Source organism: Vipera ursinii (assembly GCF_947247035.1).
Source record: "Vipera ursinii genome assembly, chromosome: 5".
Taxonomy (NCBI): domain Eukaryota; kingdom Metazoa; phylum Chordata; class Lepidosauria; order Squamata; family Viperidae; genus Vipera; species Vipera ursinii.
The window spans coordinates 54192619-54216062 of NC_139518.1; the positions used below are offsets into that span (position 1 = coordinate 54192619).

At 41.3% G+C, this 23444-nt stretch overlaps 1 protein-coding gene across 3 annotated transcripts in view; it reads right to left on the bottom strand.

Moving 5' to 3' along the window:
• The window catches only part of ABLIM1 (actin binding LIM protein 1), a 210153-nt gene that overhangs the window by 147713 nt on the left and 38996 nt on the right, over window positions 1-23444 (bottom strand). Inside the window, exon 2 of one of the 3 annotated variants that reach the window (XM_083364406.1) lies at window positions 17775-18015. The exons of the other annotated variants lie outside the window; for them this stretch is intronic. Within the exon in view, the coding sequence (XP_083220532.1) occupies window positions 17775-17847 (73 nt within the window). The 5' untranslated portion in view covers window positions 17848-18015. The remainder of the gene's footprint in view (window positions 1-17774; window positions 18016-23444) is intronic. 3 annotated transcript variants of the gene reach the window in all.

Here is a 23444-nt window from a genome sequence, read left to right on the forward strand (position 1 = left end):
GGGACAGATCTGAGGGTCTCTGGCAGAAGGAGGGTTCTGGGCCAGGGCCAAGGCAGTGGGGGCCGTTCCCTCAATGTTTCCAGGATGGCTTCGGGGGCCACATGAAACCACTTTGCGGGCCGGATCCAGCCCCCAGACTTTGTGTTTGACATGTCTGCCATAGGGATTCAAGGAATGCAATTTTATTGTGGCATGGAATAATAACAGAATCTTAGAAACTAGCATGTACCTCAAGCTGTTTAGCTGATTGGTTAGACTGAAAAGTAATAGATGAAGGCTTATAAATGATCAACAGTGGCAGTACTATGGCACTACAGAAATTTAAATGAAAATCCCAGATATTATTGAATCACAATAAGTTTCAGGCAAGCTAGAAGATGGCCTAGTATATTTGCCCTACTTCAACTCCTCCATTTTCCTCTTTGCAAAAGACTAAAATCATTATGTTGATCATTGTCCCTTTCTTGTTGACTCCTTTAGATAACAATAACACTGTTTATCTGATATATAAACCTATTGTTTCCATGTTCATCTGCCACTTCAAGTGTAGAAAATGACTAGATTCCCATTTTAACTCAGATTTAAATTCAGATTTCAGATGACAGGTCTTCCTATTTGGCTATAAATATGTATGTAGCTATAAAATGAAAGGCTTATAAAATGAAAGAATCCTTTAATTACAAAATAAGAAGAGAATGCACCATATTAAAATCCACTTTTAGCTCAGCTTTTAGCAAGGTTGGTGTGACAGCAGATGATCCAATCTAAAATCATTTTGGCATGCAATGAAAGTCCTATTTTCTGAAACACATAGCGGGTTATTTCTAGTGCTATTTCTAACAGACTTTCTCTGACGTCTATTGACTATGTGAGCCTTAAAATCTGTTTGGGATAGTAGTAATTTGAGAAGTCCTGAAATCTAGGGAATTAAGAAAAGGATTACACTGGAGCTCTGGTAATTTTACACATACATTCAAATAGCTGAGCTGGTGAAAACTGAAGACTATTCAAGCATACTTCATTGCTAGGAATTTTGTTAATTTTTTAATCTGAAGAATAAGACTTCCCTTTCTCAGGGTAAAATAATATGTGATATTAGTATTTTTAAAAAAATACTAATACAAGAATACAATGTATTCTTGATATATTTATAGGGGGATGTTTTCTGCTAATAGTCTTCTCTAGCTTCAGATCTGTTTGTCAAGTGATGTTTACAACAATTAGGGCAAAGTCTTCCCCATGAACAATTTTATATTTTGTTTTGGAAGCACTTGGTTCCATCACTAAGGAAACCAATTCTAGCCTATACAGGTATAAATAAATTCCCTGTGTTTCTATGTATTGAAAAATTCAAACTCTTAATATTTGGCTAACTGAACAGACATAGAATTGTTCTATATCTGGAATCGCTATTTAAGTATTCTAACTATACAATCAATGAATGCATCTAGAAGTCAAATACATTCTTTTAATCCTCTTATGTATTAAATGAATAGCTGAAAAAGACCATATATTTACAGCTATGGAAGACTCTGTCTTCCATGGTTTATGTATTTGAAAGTGAAAATGTAGTTTTAGGCAAATTCTGGTTCTTAGAAGTAGAAATCCTCCATACTTAACAACTGTTTCTGTTAGCTTTTTCTGCAAAACTCCCTGTTTAGGGGTCATCAAATACATAAATTAAACATGTTATTTGAATGCCAAAACAAGACCAGAATCTTTCTTTGTTTTCAATAAAGTATTCTACCAGCATGTTTTTAATCTTTTTGCTTTTTGTTAAATTCACAATATATGTATTCTTGTTAGTGTTGCTTATTCATTTATTGGATTTATATTGGGTTGGGCAGAGTTGCTAGTTTAATCTATCGCTGATAGATGCCACATTTGTGTTCCAAGATACTTTTGGAGAGTGAACAGAGCATGCACAGCTCTAATTTACACCCCACCCTTCTCTTAAGCCCTCAAGATGGCATATAGTAGTGTTTGTTCTAACTGTATTCCTTCCAACAGCAATTAAACTGAGAGGTTGGTTGAGCTGAAAGACAGTGACTGGCCTAAAATTGCCTCATTAGTTCCAAGGCTTAGAAAGGATTTGAACTGGGTCACCTTGTTCTAAGACTTAATATCTACACATTCTCAGTTGGAAGCCAACTTTTTATCATAAATCAGGCAGGCAGAGGACTTTGCATGCACAATGTGTTCTTTTCTCTATGTTGATGGCAGAGGGGAGTTATTGTAGCTACATGCATAGCTGGATATTGGTAAAAAAGTGCAGAATGTTTGTGAAGAAAAGCGACAATGCTGTAGAGTAAGTTGTGTTTGTGTGGTTGTGAGAGAACAATGGATGAATAGTAGGTTAAGAAGCTGCTAGTTCTGTCCATGTCCACTTCTGATATGTGGTCCATGATCCACCATCCATCACTGCATGGAGACTTCAGAGGCAAAAAAAATGTGGCCCTCTCCTGCTTTATCCTTTAATCAGTTTAGCTACAGAGCCATTCTAAAATCTACCTGATGGGAGGAGGAAAAGCTAATCTCCTTTCTGGTGTAAAAGTTCATTAGGGAAAAAAAAACCAAGGGGAAGGATCTTATTAAAGTAATTACTTTCAAGCTGTTCAACTATGTTCATCTGGCTGATTCGACATGCCCTTTTCAGCTATATGAAAAAGGAGATTAATGTAGAATAGAATGGAGTAATTCATCTGCAAACAGTTTCTATGAGTCAAAAGCCAGTAAAACTGCTACACATAGGATATAAGGCTAACCTCTAGTTTATTTCTGTTGCTGTGCGCTTAGTTGTTAGCTTACTTCCTATCTCATTGACTGTGAAGACAAAAGTAAACTCAAACCAATGTAAAGAAAACAAGAGTACTTCCTGTGGATTTAAAATTCCAAATAGATCAGACAGACAGTGATAGGTTTAGGCAGTGATACAAGGCAAGGAGATCTCAAAGGATGGGAACATCTCAACTATGAACTGTAATTGTGTCCCAACATGCTTTTATCCCTAACTTCTTTATGTGTGATTCCTGAATCCTAAACCCTTTATTATATTATAATGGGTCCCTGGAAGTTTGTTTCTAACTTTACTATAATTAACACTCACATTAAATAACATTAAAATAATAATAGCTAAGAATGAGAGGTTGTATATCCTTGTTAATCTATGAATTAAAAACCAGTCTTGGGAATGTAAGCATCTGCCTTAAATATTAGATTTTTTAAAAAATGCATATACTATATTCTTCGCATGTCAAATATTGCACTCAGTCCAGTAAATTATGCTATGTTGCAGTTATGTACTTCTGTATTTCTTCCTCACATGAACAATAACAGTAATAATAACGATCCTCCCAGTGAGTAACATCATAAAACATCAATATCTGCCTAAGCCAGGTCCTTGGAAAGGACTTGGTAGGTGGAAAAGAATGCCAGTCTGAACATTTGGCTGACTATGCAACAAACCAAAATAATAATGACTCGATAGGTGGATTAAAAAAAGCTAAATCTGTCTAAACATCTGTCTAACTGTGCAATGAATCATAATACAAATATAAATATTGTGATTGGAACCTTCAGAGTAATATCTAAAGATTTCCTCAATATCTGGAAATATTTTATTTATCAGATCTAAACACCCTAATTTTACAAAAACCCACCCTGCTTTGAACTGCCCATATTTGTAGGTTATCTAGTTAGATGCTGCTGCAAGATTGCACAGACTGACTACAAACAATGGCATGACAAAGTAGCAACAATAGTGATTGGAATATATGGAAGAAATGCCATTTGCCTGCAAGCAAGAATTGATAGGACCACAAAATAGACAAAGTAATGAAAACATTAAAGTGGGACTTTAAAATTCATGCAGGCAAGAATCTGCCATACAACATCCTAGATTTAATAATTTTTGATAAGAAACACAAAAAGTTCTAAATAGTACAACAGTATCTGGACACAGTAGAAGAGAAAGAACTGAAAGAATAAATATCACAAAATTTAAAGACTTGCAACTAGAAGCAGAACACTGGTAAAAGATAGTACCAATTAGAAATTGGCACCCTAGTTGCAATTCCAAAACATTTGAAGCATCATTTGAACACCATCAGGGCTGACAAAATCACCGTCACTTACTTGCAAAAGGCTTACATCCTGGAAAGATGCCTTCAGTATTATTAAACAACAAAATCTGCCTATCCCAGGTCCTTGGGAAGAACTTGATAAAAATGATAAATCCAACCTAAGCTGACTGTGCAACCAACTATAATAATAGCATACTATATAGACAGCAACACAAACTGCCCAACTCATATAATTTCTTCTCCCTACTAATGTCCCAAATCAAATATACATTAGCTACAAAACAAATATATCACTTTCTTTTTGATAGCATTCTTTTTCTGAGACTAATATGCCTTTTCAAGGACTAATATGTCCTATCTGAAAAGGAAGCAACCAGTTTGGAAACTGGGATTGTGAGAAACAAACAATATTTTTTTTCCTTTTTCTTTTCTTGTTCAAAGCACAAAAGATCAATAAAATGGAGGGTTCAATAACTGCCAGGAAATCAAGGTGCTGACTTACTCCTTACTAGTGTTACCACTAACATCTTTATTATGAGGCAGAAAATAGTTTAGTTTAGTTTAGTTTTATTGGATTTTTATACCGCCCTTCTCCCGAAGGACTCAGGGCGGTGAACAGGGCATATAATAAAAATACAAAAGTTAAAAAAAGAATTAAATTAATGCCCACAATAAAACAATAGAAATATACAAATAATTAAAACCCTAAAATGACTCCCCATCAGGCCAGGCCAGCTTGTTCGAATAAGTGGGTCTTTAACCCGCGCCGGAAGGAGCGGAGATCCGGTGCCATCCGGAGCTCCACCGGCAGTTGATTCCACAGGGCCGGGGCGCCCACAGAGAAGGACCTCCCCCTGGGGGCCACCAGCCGGCATTCTCTGACCGGAGGCACCCTGAGGAGGCCCTCTCTGTGGGAATGCACAGGGCGGAGGGGTGTTGATGCCGGCAGCAGGTGGTCCCCGAGGTATTCCGGACCCATGCCATGTAAGGACTTAAAAACCATCACTAAGACCTTGAACCTCACCCGGAAGACAACTGGTAACCAATGCAGCTCGCGGAGCAAAGGTGTAACATGGGAGTACCGGGAAACTCCCAAGACAACTCTCGCAGCCGCATTCTGTACCAGTTGGAGCCTCCGAGTGGTCTTCAAGGGAAGCCCCATGTAGAGAGCATTGCAATAGTCAAGTCGAGAGGTCACGAGCGCATGAGTGACCGTACACAGGGCATCCCGGTCTAGATAGGGCCGCAACTGACGCACCAGGCGAACCTGAGCGAAAGCCCCCCTAGTCATGGCTACTATATGATCTTCTAAGGTAAGCCGTGAATCTAGGAGGACTCCCAAGTTGCGCGCCCTATCCACGGGGGGTAAAGACTCACCCCCCATAAAAAGCGATGGAACATTTTGAATGTCCCGGGATGCCGGAATGTACAGCCACTCAGTCTTGTCAGGGTTGAGTTGAAGTCTGTTCCTCCCCATCCAGACCCGAACCGCCTCCAGGCAACGGGACATCACAGCGAGGGCATCACTGGGGTGGTTTGGGATCGAAATAAAAAGTTGGGTATCATCAGCATATTGATGATACCCAACTCCAAAACCATGAATGATCTCACCCAGCGGTTTCATGTAGATGTTGAACAGGAGAGGCGAGAGGACCGACCCCTGAGGAACTCCACAAACGAGAGACCTAGGGGCCGATCTCTGCCCCCCTGCCAACACCGACTGCGAACGTCCCAGGAGATAGGAGGAGAACCACCGAACAACCGTGCCTCCCACTCCCAATCCCCTGAGATGCCGCAGCAGGATACCATGGTCGATGGTATCGAACGCCGCTGAGAGGTCTAATAGGACTAGGACAGAGGAACATCCCCTATCCCGGGCCCTCCAGAGATCATTCACCAGAGCGACCAATGCCGTCTCCGTGCTGTACCCAGGCCTGAAACCCAATTGGTACGGGTCCAGATAATCCGCTTCATCCAGGACCAGGATACATATTGAAATTTTCTCAAGGCATAGGACAATTTAATATAAAGTGACCAATGAATCCCTCAGGAAGGAAGAGGCTGAGATGAAGGATGTGGAAACTTCAGAATGGAATGGATCTTCACTGGGAAAGGCCTGCAGCCATACGTAAATCTGTGCTTGGCTGGTAAGGGAGTGAATACTGCTGTAGCGGGTAACGCAATTAGAGACCTTTTTTTCTATAGATCTTGTAAATGCCCAGAATAACACTGTAGGCCAAGCTTTTGGCCCCTAGTAGGAGGAATATAAAATGTCCTGCATAAAGGGTGAGTTGAACCTCAGAGATACCTGAAGGTGATTCTGTCTCGTGGTCTGGACTGCTCTTCACCGAGTCACCTACCACCTGCCCTGTTTGGTTGACAAGGCAGGAATACTTGTGGCCTTTCTGCCACTCCTTTGCCAACACACTTAGGCGACTGGCAGTGGCGAAGTTGCACTTCCCTTGTTCCTTGACCCGCTCAGTAGCAAAGGAGAGCCGATTAATCTTTTCGCCATCACGCTCCCAGATCACATCCAGTGGCCACTCGTAGTGGAAGCCCTGGACCAGGCACACCAGGGTGATGCGCTTTTTGTGGCATAAAGGGCTCAGGAGAACGACGCTTGGTGGTGGCTGATTGTCACAATTTGGATCTGTGACCAGGACCTGCGTTCCGGTAGGGGCGAAGTGAGCTTGTTCTCACAGCGCTGCAGTCTTTCCGGGCACCTTTTTACTAGTGTTACCAATAATTCATCTGTCAATAAGCTCTCTCACTCTCTTTTGCTCTCATAGATTTAAAAGTTTTTAAAAGTTAGTTGCTTCAAGAAGATGGAACAGATTGACTACAAACAAAAGCAACAATGGTGCATTATAAAATATGGAAGACCTGCAAACAAGAACTGGTGGGATCATAAAATAGACAAAGTTATAAAAAAATGAAGAAGCTAAAGTATGCTGGGACTTAAAATTCAAACAGGCAAGAACTTGCCACACATTATCCCAGAAAACTGTTGTAAGAAAGTTTTTTTTAAAAAAGTCTGGATACTGGATGCAGCAGTGCCTGGAAACAGCAGCAACCCAGTAACTTCAAAAACAGGTTAACTCACTCATATTTTGGATCCATTCATTAAAATCAGGAGGGAAAATTTCTTTCCAGAGTATCCTTTTTGTCAGACCCAAGACAGGAATCCTCATGAGATGATAAATTCTGTTTTAGGAATATAGTTCCACATCTGATTAAGATTCTTAACTATAATATTTCTTCCCCCAAATTGTAAGGACAACTTAGTCAAAATAAAGGCTGAACAAGCTCATATGGTTCATTGGGACTTTCTTGAAGTTTTGTCATTCCTAATTTATAATAATTAGGAATTATTACACCAGTTCTTAGATGTTAGTCCTAAAAGAACTTATGCAAGAAACAATAAAATTCTGAAGAATGAATCATATTAACTTTTGGAGTACAACTTTAAGTTGTGCGAAAGCTATTTGTGAATTAAACAAAAAATGGAAATGCAAAGTTATTCAGTTTAACTCTCTCTATAGTCTTCTAATTTCATTTTCAACCACATGAGAGAAGCATCAAAGAAAAAAAACAAAGATGATTAGAGGAGACTAAAACATATAAGGAATGGCTGCTGGAATTGGGTATGTCTAGTTTAAAGAAAGAAGGGACGCGGTGGCTTAGTGGGTTAGGACGCTGAACTTGTCGATCGGAAGGTCGGCAGTTTGGCGGGTCGAATCCCGAGTGCCACGTAGCAGAGTGAGCGCCTGTTACTCGTCCCAGCTTCTGCCCACCTAGCAGTTCGAAAACACGTAAAAATGCAAGTAGAAAAATAGGGACCACTACGGTGGGAAGGTAACAGCGTTCCGTGCGCCTTTGGTGTCTAGTCATGCCGGCCACATGACCACGGAGACGTCCTCGGACAAGCACTGGCTCTTCGGCTTTGAAACGGAGATGAGCACTGGCCCCTAGAGTCGGAAACGACTAGCACGCATGTGCGGGGGAACCTTTACCTTTACCTTTAGTTTAATGAAGAGAAGGAGTAGGGGTGACATGATAGCAGTGTTCCAATATCTCAGGGGCTACCACAAAGAAGAGGGAGTCAAGCTATTCTCCAAAGCACCTGAAGGCAGGACAAGAAGCAACGGATGGAAACTAATCAAGGAGAGAAGCAACCTAGGAGAAACTTCCTGACAGTTAGAACAATTAACCAGTGGAACAACCTGCCTCCAGAAGCTGTGAATGCTTCAACACTGGAAGTTTTTAAAAAGAGACTGGACAGCCATTTGTCTGAAATGGTATAGGGTTTCCTGCCTGAGCAGGGGGTTGGACTAGATGACCTCCAAAGTCCCTTCCAACTTTACTATTATGATTATGAAACCCTCCATGTATCATGAGGCAAAACATTAAGCAAGCAAATAAAGAAAAAACTGCTATTCAACTGGTGTGAAAGAATGTAAACCTGACCTTGGGAAGAAGTGAGCAAACTGTTTATGGGAGGACTTACAGAAAAAAATATTCAGGAAAGGATAAGAAACAAACTTAAAATACCTTGTCCTTGCCCACTTGAAGTACTGACAACTGATCACAGAAACTAGCTTTCATAATTAAATAAGTCCAGTAAACCATGCCAAATATAGACAGACTGCATTCCTACATAATCACAGAACTGAAAAACAAGCTTTAAAATGGCCAGTACGGTACTGTATGAACAAGATGTAGATTTAAAAACACTTATCAGGCAACATTCATTCTTGTATGCATGTATTTCTATTTAAAGGCATTGCTAATGGCCTTAAAGACAGGAAAACAGAGTAGGAGGCAGTAATATTTGTCAGGTAGAATTATCTTTTATATCTTATTATGATTTCATTTTGTTTAGGCTGTCAAGAAAGATTTTCCTTTTGGCTGTGTGGGAAGTCCTAGTGAGAAGGAGAAGCCAAGGTAACTTGTTTACTTTTGTGCAAGAAGAATCATGGAATCAAGTCTTCCAATCCCTAAATAGCATAAGGTTTCATATATAGGCTCAGCAGTAACTTATCAATACCTCCAGATGTTTAACCCTTAGTTACAGGGGTGTCAAACTGCGGGCTGATTGCATCATGTGGAGGACACACCCAATCCAGCTCCGGCAATGCAAAAAAAGTGACGATACGTCAAGACACATCATGTGATGCAGCAAGTTTGACACCCATGCCTTAAAATATTCTTTATTAGAATATTCTTTATGGGCCAAGTGTTGGACACACACAAGGAATTTGTCTCCAGTGCATAAGCTCTCAGCATACATACAAACAACAAAGTAATATGAGATACCAATAACAGAACGTGATAGGAAAAATGAAAAGGATAATAGTAATACAGCCACACTACAGGGGGTAAATATACTTAGACATAAGACAGTGCTGTGATGTTCAGCACAGTGATGGCATGAGGGGAAAAAACTGTCTCTGGGTCTAGATCAGGGGTCGGCAACCGGAAAAAGGCAAAGAGCCACTCAGAACCGGTTCCGTCACAAACACAAAAAAGTGGGAGCCGCAAAATGTGCGTGCGCGTGCATGCACGCACGCGCATGCGCAAAACAAGGCAAAACGTGCACCAGCCCTGCCCCCCATCCACCTCCAGTATGGATGGCTCTGCCAAAAGAAAAGCAGCCGAAGCAAGCCTCCCATTGAGAGAATGGGGCGGCGGAGGCTTGCAAAACGGCGGATCCAGCCTCTGCCGGCGGCTTGCAAAACGGCGGATTGAGCCTCTGCCGGCAGACACGCTTGCAGAATGGCGGATCGAGCCTCCGCCGTTCTGCAAGCCTCCGCCGCCGGCAGAGGCTCGATCCGCCGTTTTGCAAGCCTCCGCCGCCCCATTCTCTCAATGGGAGGCTTGCTTCGGCTGCTTTTCTTTTGGCAGAGCCATCCATACTGGAGGTGGATGGGGGCAGGGCTGTGCGCGCTTCCCCCCCTTCCCTCTCGTCGCCGGGGCTGTGCGCGCTTCCCCCCCTTCCCTCTCGTCGCCGGGGCTGTGCGCGCTTCCCCACCTTCCCTCTCGTCGCCGGGGCTGTTCGCGCTTCCCCCCCCTTCCCTCTCGTCGCCGGGGCTGTGCGCGCTTCCCCACCTTCCCTCTCGTCGCCGGGGCTTGCAAAACGGCGGATCGAGCCTCTGCCGGCAGACACGCTTGCAGAACGGCGGATCGAGCCTCTGCCTTCTATTCAGCTCTGGGAAGTGAGGGGGAGGGAGGGGGAGTTTGGGGGGGAGGGGGAGCTCCACGGTGCAAAAATAAAGCCCTGCCGCTCTTTGCGTTGCTTGCCCGACTGGCTGTCACGGGACCACACGGATCGCCTCGCTCCCACCGGCAGCTGATTCCTTCGAGTTTGGTCTCGAGCAATTTTGCATTTTCTCCAGTGCTGAAAGCCACTCGGGGAACTTGAGTTACCAGCTCCCCGATCGCTCCACCCTCATCTTCTCTTCGTTCCCGCTTCCCCTTCCGAAGGTTCCTCTCGCCGTCCGTGACTAAAGTCCCACTCCCACGCCCCGCGGCAGGTTGGATCCCCCCCAACTATCTTGAGTACCTACAGCCCCGCGCTGCCCTCCCCCGGGCCACCGCAGCTGGAGAGGATGGCTCTGAAGTTAGATATTTCGCCCGTAAGTCGCAGAGGGACCCCGGGTGTTCATAATTGATCCATAAAAACCTAATACCAAATAAAAGTAGGATACATCAATAAAAAGATCCAATTTGATTTTCCCCCCGCCACACACACACACACACACACACACACACACACGTTGGAGATCCTCCGGCGTGGCTTGGGCACCCAGAGGCTCCCGCTGCCCCCTTTTCTCCACCGGGCGAGAGAGGCAAAACGTGCACCAGCGGATCCAGCCTCTGCCGGCGGCTTGCAAAACGGCGGATCGAGCCTCTGCCGGCAGACACGCTTGGAGAATGGCGGATCGAGCCTCTGCTGGCGGCAGAGGCTCGATCCGCCGTTCTGCAAGCGTGTCTGCCGGCAGAGGCTGGATCCGCCGTTTTGCAAGCCGCCGGCAGAGGCTGGATCCACCGTTTTGCAAGCCGCCGGCAGAGGCTGGATCCGCCGTTTTGCAAGCCCCGGCGACGAGAGGGAAGGTGGGGAAGCGCGCACAGCCCCGGCGACGAGGAGCCAACGGGGGGGCGGGCGGGCGAAGCGTGCCTTCTTGCTCGTCGGGGCTGCTAGCCCCGGCGACGAGAGGGAACGGGGGGGGGGGAAGAAGCAGATCTACTTACGTTTTACTTCTTCCTCTCTTCCTCCACTCTGCCAGTAAAAAAACAAAGGTTTGTGGGCGGTCCCACAAACCAACCAATCAATTTAAACTTTTCAAGTTTTTTTGTGAGAAGTTTAAATTGATTAAGTTTTTTTAGTACCATTTTTTTTTTCCAAGAGGGAGGAGGCCTGGGAGCCGCATGCGGCTCCGGAGCCGCGGGTTGCCGACCTGTGGTCTAGATGTTTGGGGATGCAACGTTTCTCCTGAGGGGAAGAATTGAAACAGTTTATGTCCAGGATGAGAGGGTCTGAGGAATTCAAGTTTCAACACCTCCAGTGTGTAGAGTATTCCAAGTGTGTAGATTGCAAACTCACTGACAAGATGTTGTGTGCATTGGGTAAAGATACATAACAAAAATGGAGATGGATATGGTATGGCCACAGTGACAATGTTAGAATTTGTTCATCAATGGAGGATTCACTGAGATATAAAGATTCATGGTAACAGCAGGAACACAATTCCTCTGCTGCTATGTATCTGTGTTTTTTCTGATGGCTACATCAATGAACTGAATAATTTGGAAGGCCTTGAGTACATGTATCTAGATAAAGTAACATAAAGATGCATTGGAAGAGAAAAGAAGTGATTTTAGGTGTCATATATATTTAGAAAATTCTGTATATTTGTGTTCAAGCTCCAAATGGTAAAGCTAAAAGTTGGTGCAGTAATAAGGGAATGATAGCAGAAAATGGAAATATGAAAATAAGCACACTATAAGTCACGTTCTGTTTTATAGGAAAAGACATTTAATGGTAGATTTCAATTTAAATCTAAGAGATTCACATTCTGGCCATATGGACATTCCTGTCTTATCAGTTAAGAGAATAATCTCTTCACCAGTTCACACAAAGTCTAAAAATAAAAGACTGAAAAAGTTCCCTAACAAACTGAGAGGCAAACTAGATTCTAAAGTAAAATAAAATTCAGTTCTGTAATCCTAGCCTCTTCTCTTTCAGTACATCTTACTTAAAAATTGTTTTCTGCTGGTTGAGTCTTTGTTGTTGTTGTTATTGAAATGTGCTATCAAGAACCTAACAGGGAAGATGGATAGAACTGCTATTATCCTGAAGTAAGACAGTCTCAAAAAATAATTAATGAAGATAAAAATCTCAACTTGCAATTCTTCTTATGGATCATAAAATATCAAGAAAATAATCCCCAAAGAAAAGCTCTCAATTACTCCAGTGCCAAATTCCCTTGGCATTCATTCATTCATTCATTCTTATAGTTTAAAGGCTGCATGTTTCCAAATGACTTTGAATAGCTTATATTTAAAAATAAGAGAAAAATAACAAATCTTATCATTTAAAAGACAAATAATAAATACATCATTCCTCAACGTTTTTCAGGGGTTTAACAAGCACCCTACCCTATTTTATAGGAGAAATATACAAGTCAGGAAAGCTGCTAAGATCTTTGAGTCTCATAATGATCACTTTGCTAAGACAATATGAAGACACCGCCAATGCTTGGCACAGAAAACCTAGGCATAGGTTAGTAAGAAAAGACTACTGTCTTTTATTGAATCACAAACTGGAACATAAATATGAATTGGAAGTAATGAAGTCTGATTGCTGCAGGCCCCATTTGTACAGTGCTATACAAATCTTTTGGAGTATATCCAGAATATCTCCAGTCTTATAGATCAGCCTTGCTAAAGAGAATTATGTACAGTATGTTACATCCAATGAGAGATCAACGGAGCAACGTCAGGCATGATGACACAAAGCAATGGAAAATGTCAGACCACTGGCTACCAAGTATTGGCATGTTGAATCATGTTTAGCATGGTCAAATGTAGTCCAGAGTCGCAGGAAGGAGGGATCCCTTCACAGAAAGCTAAGAGACAACTTAGCTTGGAATCTTTGGTATGCAGGAAGAGGTTGAAGGTAGATAACCCCCACTTCAGCAGTATACAGGCTGTATATCTAGTAGTTATTAAGAGAAGTGTTTTGGTCTGGTAAGATTTTTATCTATAGATAAACAACAATAAAAAAATACACTGAAGAAACTCCTTGTGTTGTTCTTGGTGTCTTAAGCCAGACATTAGACATTTGGAACCTCAATAAACACAGAGCTGAAGGGCACAGCTATTGCTGTTTTCTATAAAATCTAAGAGGTTCTGAGCACAGTTCTGACATTGTCACATAATCCAGTATGTGAATTACACAGAACATAATGAAAAGGTTTAAGGCAGCTCAGGGCATTGAAACTGTATGCACAGTTCATTGAAAAGTGCCAATACGTACCAAGCACAGTTGCGTGGTTCTGAGACTTTACCAAAAACTTTTCAAATATCACTCTACACACACCCATGTTTAGTCAACATATAGCAAAGACATTTGGAATATGTAAAACCCTGTTTACAAGACAGTGTCAGTAAATCAATATTAGATTCAGTATCTATTTAATACTGAAGTCTAATTCACATCCCATTCACAATTCCATAACACTTGATATATAAAAAATGAGATGATGGTAGGAAGAGAAGAATAAGGCTTCAAGAATTCTGCCGCTTTCTGAAGTGCAAAGACTCTAAACCTGGCCCCTCTTAACACCTCCCTTAAGTACAGCTAGAGTTTCCACCACAATGATTGATTGCAAAAAACAATATCTAAGTATTTGAAGGAAGATAGTTCTATGTGATGGGCATTAACTGATCACTTAAGTTTGATATTTCTTTTGCCAAAGATCACTGCTCTTTGTTTTGGCATGGTTTATCCTCAAACTTTACTTTTCACAATAGTCAACCTATCTGATCTACAACCTTTTACATTTCTATTTTTCTTTTAGTTCTTAATGATAAGTAGATGTAGTGTGGGGGAAGGGAGATTCTAGCACTTGGTTAGAGCAGCCATTATGGCCTTGGAAAAAATATTCAAATGTCATAATATATTTATACTTAACAAAGCTCAGAATCATACAAATATGGCATTCCCTGTGACAATCTATGGGGGAAAAGTTAGTCCTTAAAGAAGCAGCATAGGAAGAATATTGATTTCTTTGATCTTTGATATTGGAGAAGACTTCCCATTATATCATGGACAGCCAAGAAAACAAACCGATGGATAATTGAACAAATGAACCGAGTTCTCATTGAGACTCAAATGGCCAAGCTCAAATTATCTTACTTCAGACACATTATGCAAATACCCTGGATAATCAGGAAAGAATCTAATGCTGGAAAAAGCGGGATGAAAGGTGGAAGGAAAGAAAAAAAAGGACAACCAACAGAAAGATTAATGGTTGATGAGTGTATCGTTAGGAGAATTGAAAGAATAATTTTAGAATACACCAGGGTGGAGAACAACTAACTACATCTATGTGGTTGCTAGTTTAGTATGATTTGATGCACATAATTTTTTTCATCATCCTTTCATTGAAAAAAAAAATCCACATACTGTTTTAATAATGGAGCTTATCCAACACAGAATGGAGCTTATCCTAAAGTTTTTCTACTTCAAAGGACAATTACTGGCATTTGCACTTCAAATATTTCATTCGAGTGATAATTCAGTTCGAGTGAATTATCATTTGAGTGATAATTCAGACATCTGGAGTAGGTGAGTAATCAATATGCAAACTCCCTTCTGACTAATTTTAGCTTTTAATGTCTTATATGTCTTTATCTCCACTTTTAATGAGGATTTAAATAGGAAATGTACATGCTGGAAAGTATTGTGGAAGCCTCCAAAATACTCTTATTTCTAATCATGCTGTTATATTCCAGGTAGCCCAGGTGGGTATACTATTTAAGGGATTATGCTGGACTATTTAGCTACCAACTATTTAGCTACCAACTTGTCAGCTTCCCTGAAGTCCATAAAAGACCATTTAGATACCCATTAGGGATATAGCAGCCCTATTTCAGCTGTATATTTGTGGCTTTTCTTGGGGGGGGGGAGGAGTGGGAACTCTTCAGACCAATTTCCAACCTTAAAGCTTTCTCAAAAAAAAAACCCTTTTTGGTCCCTTGTTATTATCTTTTGGCATTATACGTTGATTCTAAGGTAGAAATGGGAGCAGAAGGATTCCGAGAAAGAACACCTCCATTACAATCTTAAAAGCACGGTACCCCATTTCAAAGTAGGCTGAAATCCCACAAAGTTTAGTCACTGTCCTAATACAAAATCAGGGCTACAGCAGCCCACTATTGCTTTCCTGGGATGTTCTTAAATTTTAAAGTCTGGATGTAGAGTTATATGTTGTTTACAAAGATGGCAATGAAGGGATGGAGAGAGTGATAAGAAGAATATTAAACATGACTTAATAAGATGCCTGCACCAGGACTATTTCACTACTGTTCTGACTAGCACTGGTTCTCTAGGACATTAAGTGGAAATATTTCACATTTTCCTCTAACTGAAGACAAGAGTGATCAACAGTGAACTGGTATTTTCACATGCAATACATACGGTACATCCTGTACGCTGTTCCATAGATATTGAACTATTTTCCCCATTTTTTCTTATTTAACAACACATTTCTAGAAGTGGCTGATCTCTAGGGAAAACTGCAATCCCAACTATTAACTGACTAAACTATCAGTAAGCATTAACCTGAAAAAACTAATGACCTTTCATCAATTGCATTGAAAAAAAAATCTCACCAAGTTTATAATAACATCATTCATTCCTAAGGTAATAACCTCTAATTTAAGGCATATAGATATAACTATCTTTTCCACAAAGAAAAGGAAATAAAGCCTAAAGCACATTTCACCTGTATTCATACTATATTTTTTATGCCAGTTCAGTCAAAAGCAACCAAATTTTGGACCCTAAAATTAAAATTATGAAGCCTATTTGTAATTGCAGAACATTCCAACATGCATCCACTCATGTATGCATAAGAACATGCATCACTAAAGATGGGAGGGGAAAGGTTAGCTGAAGACAACATACTAAGGACTGTTTCTAATGCATGTGTTAGCACTATCTATATTGCAACACACTATTGATATGCATTGTAGATAATAAATAAAAGATTAATGTTTTTCAAGCACAATACAAAAAAAGCCCAAAAAAACTCTCAATAAGCAGCAATTATTGTGTCAATGATATGGAACAATGTCCATCAGATGTGACAACACAAGGAGAGTTTACCTAAGAGTTGCCAAGAATTCTTTAAATAATATTTCATTAAAGGCAGTCTCTGGATAATGAGGTTCGCCACACTGGTCTGGCTAGTTCTGTTTCAATAAAAACCTTTTAATTCAATTAATATGATCCTGTGCATGGTTTAGATCTTGTCAAAGATATCACAGTTACACAATTTACCTGTAAAGACTCTTTCCAAACTTCCCACTTATAAAAGACTGCGGTAGTCTTTTCTCTAACAAGCATAAACATGTCAAGTGATTGTCATCATCAACATCATGCCTAAACAAATGCATTTCTCAACAGGGCATTAAAGGGGAAAAAGTGATCAGGTTGGACACATCTGTTCCTCAAAAACAATCTGCCCAAAGATCATCATACAAATTTCCATGATCTAGGCATAAAAATTCTGTACAAACACAACCAAGGCAAGAATTCTTTATCTCTGGGGATGAACATTAATCCTGATATATAAATTCCATTTCTCTTTTTGTTATGCTTGTCTCCCTAAGCCCACACATTTTTAAAAAGTGTTCTTGGAAACTGAAATTTTAAACAGAGCTCTGGTTAATTTATAGATTCATGAGCAAAGTGAACTATGCAGGGTCCTTGGTGCTCTCTGAGCTTGCTTGTTTTCTTCACTCTATATACAGAGTAAACTATATACAGAGCCAATACACAGCCTGCAAAATAAATACTTGTACTATCGTTTAAGTGCAAAACATTCCTCCTGGCTTTGCTAAACAGATTAATTAGTGCATTAAAGCAAAGAAGACCTATCAATTTCTTTATGTAGGTTATCCATATTTAAACAAGCCCAGGTGAATTCCTTTTCCAACTATGAATTCAATATATCCTGAAAACGTACACAATTCCTTCAGCAACAAGTTGGTGCAAAACAAAACTTAATCAGGCTAATTTCCTACCTTTCTTAGTTATCCCAACAGCATATTTTTTTAAAAAAAAGTGAATCAAACACATCAAATGCATGTATGAGATCTATCAAGTTCAATCTATCTCTATCTGTCTTTCTATATCTCTCTCTCTTTCCTTATCCTGATAAGGCTATATACCATATGGAACCCAGACATCCATTTTTTTAAAAAAAACAACAGCATTTTCTTTCTGCACAGTTTGACTGGATGCTAATATCCAGTCCAGTGACAGAACAACTCAAGTACTCTCTTCAGCTGAGCAAAACTTTCCTAATCAGCTTCCCGCTTGAAAAAATAACATCCTGGATACAATACAAATAATATGCCAGATAGCAAGGTATTTACATAGCAGAACTTCTCAGGACAGACCTTGGCTGCTTGCAGAACTGTGGTTTATTTGTAGCGCCATTTGTTTTCTCCAGCTGCAATATCTCCCCGACATTAAAAAAAAAAGCTACAATTTCCTCCAAGTGCAGAAAGGAACAACTAGTCCCTTGAAGTGGCTGTTCTCCTTCTGGCTCTTCTCTCTCAATCCTTTGGCGAGTGTTCAGAGCAAGAGAGGAGTGGCCATGTCAAGCAGGGTGTGCTGCTGCTCCCATGTGCTGCAATGCTAAAAGAATAGAAAGCATTTGCTCTTAACAAATCTTACCTTAGTCATCCTCCATTCTGACTCAAGAGCACCTGCAGAAGGAGGGAGCTCTTTGCAGGTTGCAACATAAGCACTAAGAAAGCCAGTATTATTGATCCTGGAGTTCTTTAAGCAATGGTAAAGGGATTTGTGAATGATAGATCAGGCAATGTGGGAAGAATGGCCCACAAGACCAGATTGGTCCATTACAATAACAATCCACAATAGCCAAACTTGCTTGCTACCCAAAAGTGGGACTTACTTACTTACTTACTTACTTACTTACTTACTTATTTATTTATTTATTTATTTATTTATTTATTTATTTATTTATTTATGGGACTTATATCCCGCCCTATCTCCTGAAGGACTCAGGGCGGCTAACAACAACAATTTTACTCCACTGCTCCACCAAACAAGACAAAAAAAATGTAAGATTTTGAGGCTTACATGTTAAATAAACCCTTTGCTGGATTTCTTCATTAATAGTGTTTCTTGCAAAAAAAATAGCTTATTGAGAACTATGTCCTTGAATGACTACATGTGAAGCTTCTAAATCTAGTACTGTACTGGTTTGGGGAAAGCCTAACAATTTAATGCTAGTTATCAAAATTATCAAGTTATAAAAACAAACAAAAAAGCTATTTATCTTTCTCAGCTATTATTGTTGTGCAGAAAAGTCATAATGGATGCTTTGAAACCCACCTTTATGTTTATAATGTGCCCTTGTGTGTACTACCAATTTCACATCCAAGTCACATCTCATTATTATTCTACTCACTACACTTCACATGCTCATATTAACTTCCACACAGAAAATAATGGTGAATTTTCAGTTCATCTGACTACATTTTAACTGGATCTAAGCAAAGCCAAATTCATAGACACTTCTAGATAATTAATTCCAACCATAATTCAGTTATTAGTAATGGTTAGCAAATAACCACTGAAGTTATAGACTAGAACAATGAATAAGGGAGGGAAAGTCTCTCTTTAATGGACTTGTGGCAGGAAAGAGTTATTAATTGGGTAGGCTAATTCCATCTTCTGTCTTCAACACAGAAATACATACACAGAATCTCATCTACTTTGTTGATGTTTTATAAAGCTGAAGTGGAGAAGTGATATAATATCTTGTCAAAAAGTACACGTATGGCATAACTATAGCTGATAGGAAAGATAGAAATGCCAATTCCTCTAGTAATTTCTCATGCACTGGTTAGTTGCCAAGGCCAAAGGCTAATGTTTTTTCCCCATTACTTATTATATAAATAATTTCCCAGCAATAGAGTTGTTTTCCAGAAAGCTGGATCTTTGCATAATATAGCTGAAATAGGACAATCTGGTCATTTATGTCTCAAGTGAGAACTCTGGATTGATTTGTTTTATAAGCCACTGGTTTCTTTTCTTGGCTATCCAAGGTATTCTCAGGAAAATCACTGAATACCAAACAACAGTCAAACATTTGAACCATTATCTTGAGCTTGAATAAAAAGCAAGAAGTGCTTGCATCTATATATCTCTACCTTTCATATCATCAGCTATTGTTATGCCATACAAGGAAAAAAGAAGAGAAAGAATAGCAGCAAGTTAGATGGACTCAATTACAGTGGTTATGGTGCACCATTGCAGGTGCTGGAGGATCAGGCTAGTGACAGATCATCATTAAGAAAATGCATCTATCTGGTCCCTAAAAGTTGACGCAACTCTGATGGCACATAATCAATCAATCAGTCCCCACAGACAAAAACACACAGTGACACAGTAAAAAAAGAACTCCATAGGGCAGGAAAACATGCTATGCAAGGAGAAGACCCCAGATTCAATTTCTAACATCTCAAAACAGAACTAGAAAAATATTTCTGCAATTGCCAGTGAACTGATAATATTATGGTAGACTAGCTCTGGTTTCACTTACTACAAGACAGCTGTCTACATTTTTATTTTCATTTCCCAAGTGTCAATGCCAACATATGATTTAGAATGTAAACTGTTTATAGTAGGGTTTAACTTTTTAAATAAGAAGTGCCAAAATTTGTCTGGAATCAATGGTTTGGACCTGGGAGAAAATTTAGTTTAATATATGCTACATGGATAACTTATATTTATATGTATTATTATTATTATTATTTCACAGCTGCAATGTAAAAGAATTTTGAAACTATTTTCATTTCTGTCTCCATTAGCAAGAACTAGGCACTAAAAATCTTTTATATACATTTAGTATTAGTCACTAGCTCTACCTTCCTCCTGAAATGGGCCTGAATGTTCCCTTCTCCTATCACTTGTCTTTTAAACTCAAATATACATAGCGTTCATTAGCTTAATCATCCTTAGAGTTCTTCCATACCAATGTTTGCACTTACATGCAGATTCCCACACTTTTCTCCATGCCAAACAAATGAAACCAACCTCCTTGATAGAGTAGATTAAAGAAAACTAAACAAAAGAATGGAGTGCCTGAAATATCTCAGCATTATTCAAGGACAACAAAGATTAAAAGGAAATTTTTGATGTTAATGTGAAAAAAAATTCATTGATCCTATCTGCTGGAAAACTATAATCACTTTCCAAACTCATAGCAATCTAGATCTAAAAGATTAGCTTCTAGTTAAAAAACAAATAAGCAAATTTTCTTTACTATTTTACTTATTGTTGAAGCAAACCATAGCATTTAATGGTTTGCTTCTCTATTGAGAAGAAGCACATTTGCTATCTCTCAGTATTTTCTTTTTTTTTTTCCTTATGTACCTTGAATTTTTTGGAATGCTTGCCAGTCCCCTAATTAATATCCCATGCCGGTAAATATTAATAGGTATCAAGAGACAGCCCAACACCACCCTGAATTTCAAGTTGTCCTCGAACTCCAGATATGTAACAACATGATGTAAGAATATGAAAACTGAAGCAGGCAAAAGACTCTTCTACATTCATTCATTCATTCATTCATTTATTTAGACTTATATACCGCCCTTCTCTCGTAGGACTCAGGGCGGTTCACAAGGTTTTTTAAAAACAATACTGCAAATTACAAAAAATTAAAAACAATTAAAATGATTACATTAACCTTGAAATAAAAATCCCAATTAAAATAGAATTAAAACCCCAATTAATACTCTCAGTCCAGGCCAGAAAGCTCAAAGAGCCAGGTCTTCAGGTCCCGGCAGAATGAGCAAAGGTCAGGGGCAGTCCTAAGCTCTACAGGCAGCTGGTTCCAAAGGGCCGGCGCACCCACAGAGAAGGCCCTCCCCCTGGGTATTGTCCGCCGGCAATCTTTTACCGGCGGTACCCTGAGAAGACCCTCCCTGTGGGAGCGCACAGGACGAAGGGAGCTTGATGCCAGCAGCAGGTGTTCCATCAGAAATCCCAGACCCAAGCCATTTAGGGCTTTATAGGTCATCACCAGCACCTTGAATCTCACCCGGAGGGCAACCGGAGCCAATGCAGCTCGCGGAGTAGAGGTGTTACATGGGAGTATCGGGAAACCCCCATCACAACCTGCGCGGATGCATTCTGCACCAGCTGAAGCCTCCGAGTGGTCCTCAAGGGCAGCCCCATGTAGAGAGCGTTGCAGTAGTCCAATTGGGAAGTCACGAGTGCATGAGTGACTGTGCGCAGGTCATCTCGGTCCAGGTAGGGCCGCAACTGGCGTACCAGGCGAACCTGGGAAAAGGCCCCCCTGGTCACGGCTCCTATATGGTCTTCAAAACTGAGCCGCGAATCCAGGAGGACGCCCAAGTTGCGAGCCCTATCGACAGGGGGGTAACACCTCACCCCCCATAATTAAAGATGGAATGGACTGATTAGTCCAAGATGCCGGTATGCACAGCCACTCAGTCTTGGCGGGATTGAGATGAAGCCTGTTTCTCCCCATCCAGACCTGGACCGCCTCCAGGCAACGGGACATCACGTCGAGGACATCACTGGGTTGGTTCGGGGTGGAGAAAAAAAGTTTGGTATCATCAGCATACTGATGATACCCCACCCTGAAACCACGAATGATCTCACCCAGTGGCTTCATATAGATGTTGAACAGGAGGGGAGAGAGAACCGACCCCTGAGGAACTCCACAAACGAGAGGCCTCGGGGTAGACCTCTGCCCTCCCGTCAACACCGATTGCGAGAGGCCCAGGGGATAGGAGGAGAACCACTGCAAGACAGTGCCTCCCACTCCCAACCCCGAGACGCCGCAATAGGATACCATGGTTGCTGAGAGATCTACTAGAACTAGGTCAGAGGAGCAACCCCTGTCCTGAGCCCGCCACAGATCATTCACCAGTGCGACCAATGCTGTCTCCGTGCTGTACCCGGGCCTGAAACCCGATTGGTACGGGTCCAGATAATCAGTTTCCTCCAGGAACAGAGGAAGCTGATGCACCACCACACTCTCAACAACCTTCGCCAGAAAGCGAAGGTTTATTTATTTATTATTTATTAATTTAATTTGTATACCGCCCTTCTCATAATAAAAAACAAGAAACAAAAATTAAAAAGTAATTAAACAGCAATGCCCGTAATAAATTAATACAGATTAAAAGGTTAAGATCAATTTATAAAACCCGACCCCATCCCATCAGGCCAGGCCAGCTTGTTCAAAGAGGTAGGTTTTAAGATTGCGCCGGAAGGAGCGGAGATCAGGTGCCATCCGGAGCTCGACCGGAAGATGGATTCCATAAATCCGGCGCTCCCACAGAGAACGCCCTCCCCCTGGGGGCCACCAGTTGGCATTCTTTGACCGGTGGCACCCTGAGGAGGCCCTCTCTGTGGGAGCGTACTGGGCGGAGGGAAGTTGACGCCGGCCGCAGGTGCTCCCCAAGGTATTCCGGACCCATGCCATGTAGGGCTTTGTAGGTCATTGCTAACACCTTGAATCTCACCCGGAAGACAACTGAAAGCCAATGCAGCTCGCGGAGCAAAGGTGTGACATGGGAATGTCGGGAAACTCCCAACACAACTCTCGCGGCTGCATTCTGTACCAGCTGGAGCCTCCGAGTGGTCTTCAAGGGTAGCCCCATGTAGAGAGTGTTGCAGTAGTCAAGACGAGAGGTCACGAGCGCGTGAGTGACCGTACATAGGGCATCCCGGTCTAGATAGGGCCGCAACTGGCGCACCAGGCGAACCTGGGCGAAGGCCCCCCTAGTCACAGCTACTATATGGTCTTCTAGGGAAAGCTGTGAATCTAGGAGGACTCCCAAGTTGCGAGCCCTATCTACGGGGGGTAATAACTCACCCACCATAACAAGGGGTGGAATATCCTGAATATCCCGAGATGCCGGTACGCACAGCCACTCAGTCTTGTCAGGGTTGAGTCGAAGCCTGTTCCTCCCCATCCAGACCCGAACCGCCTCCAGGCAACGGGACATCACGTCGAGGGCATCACTGGGGTGGTTTGGGGTCGAAATGAAAAGCTC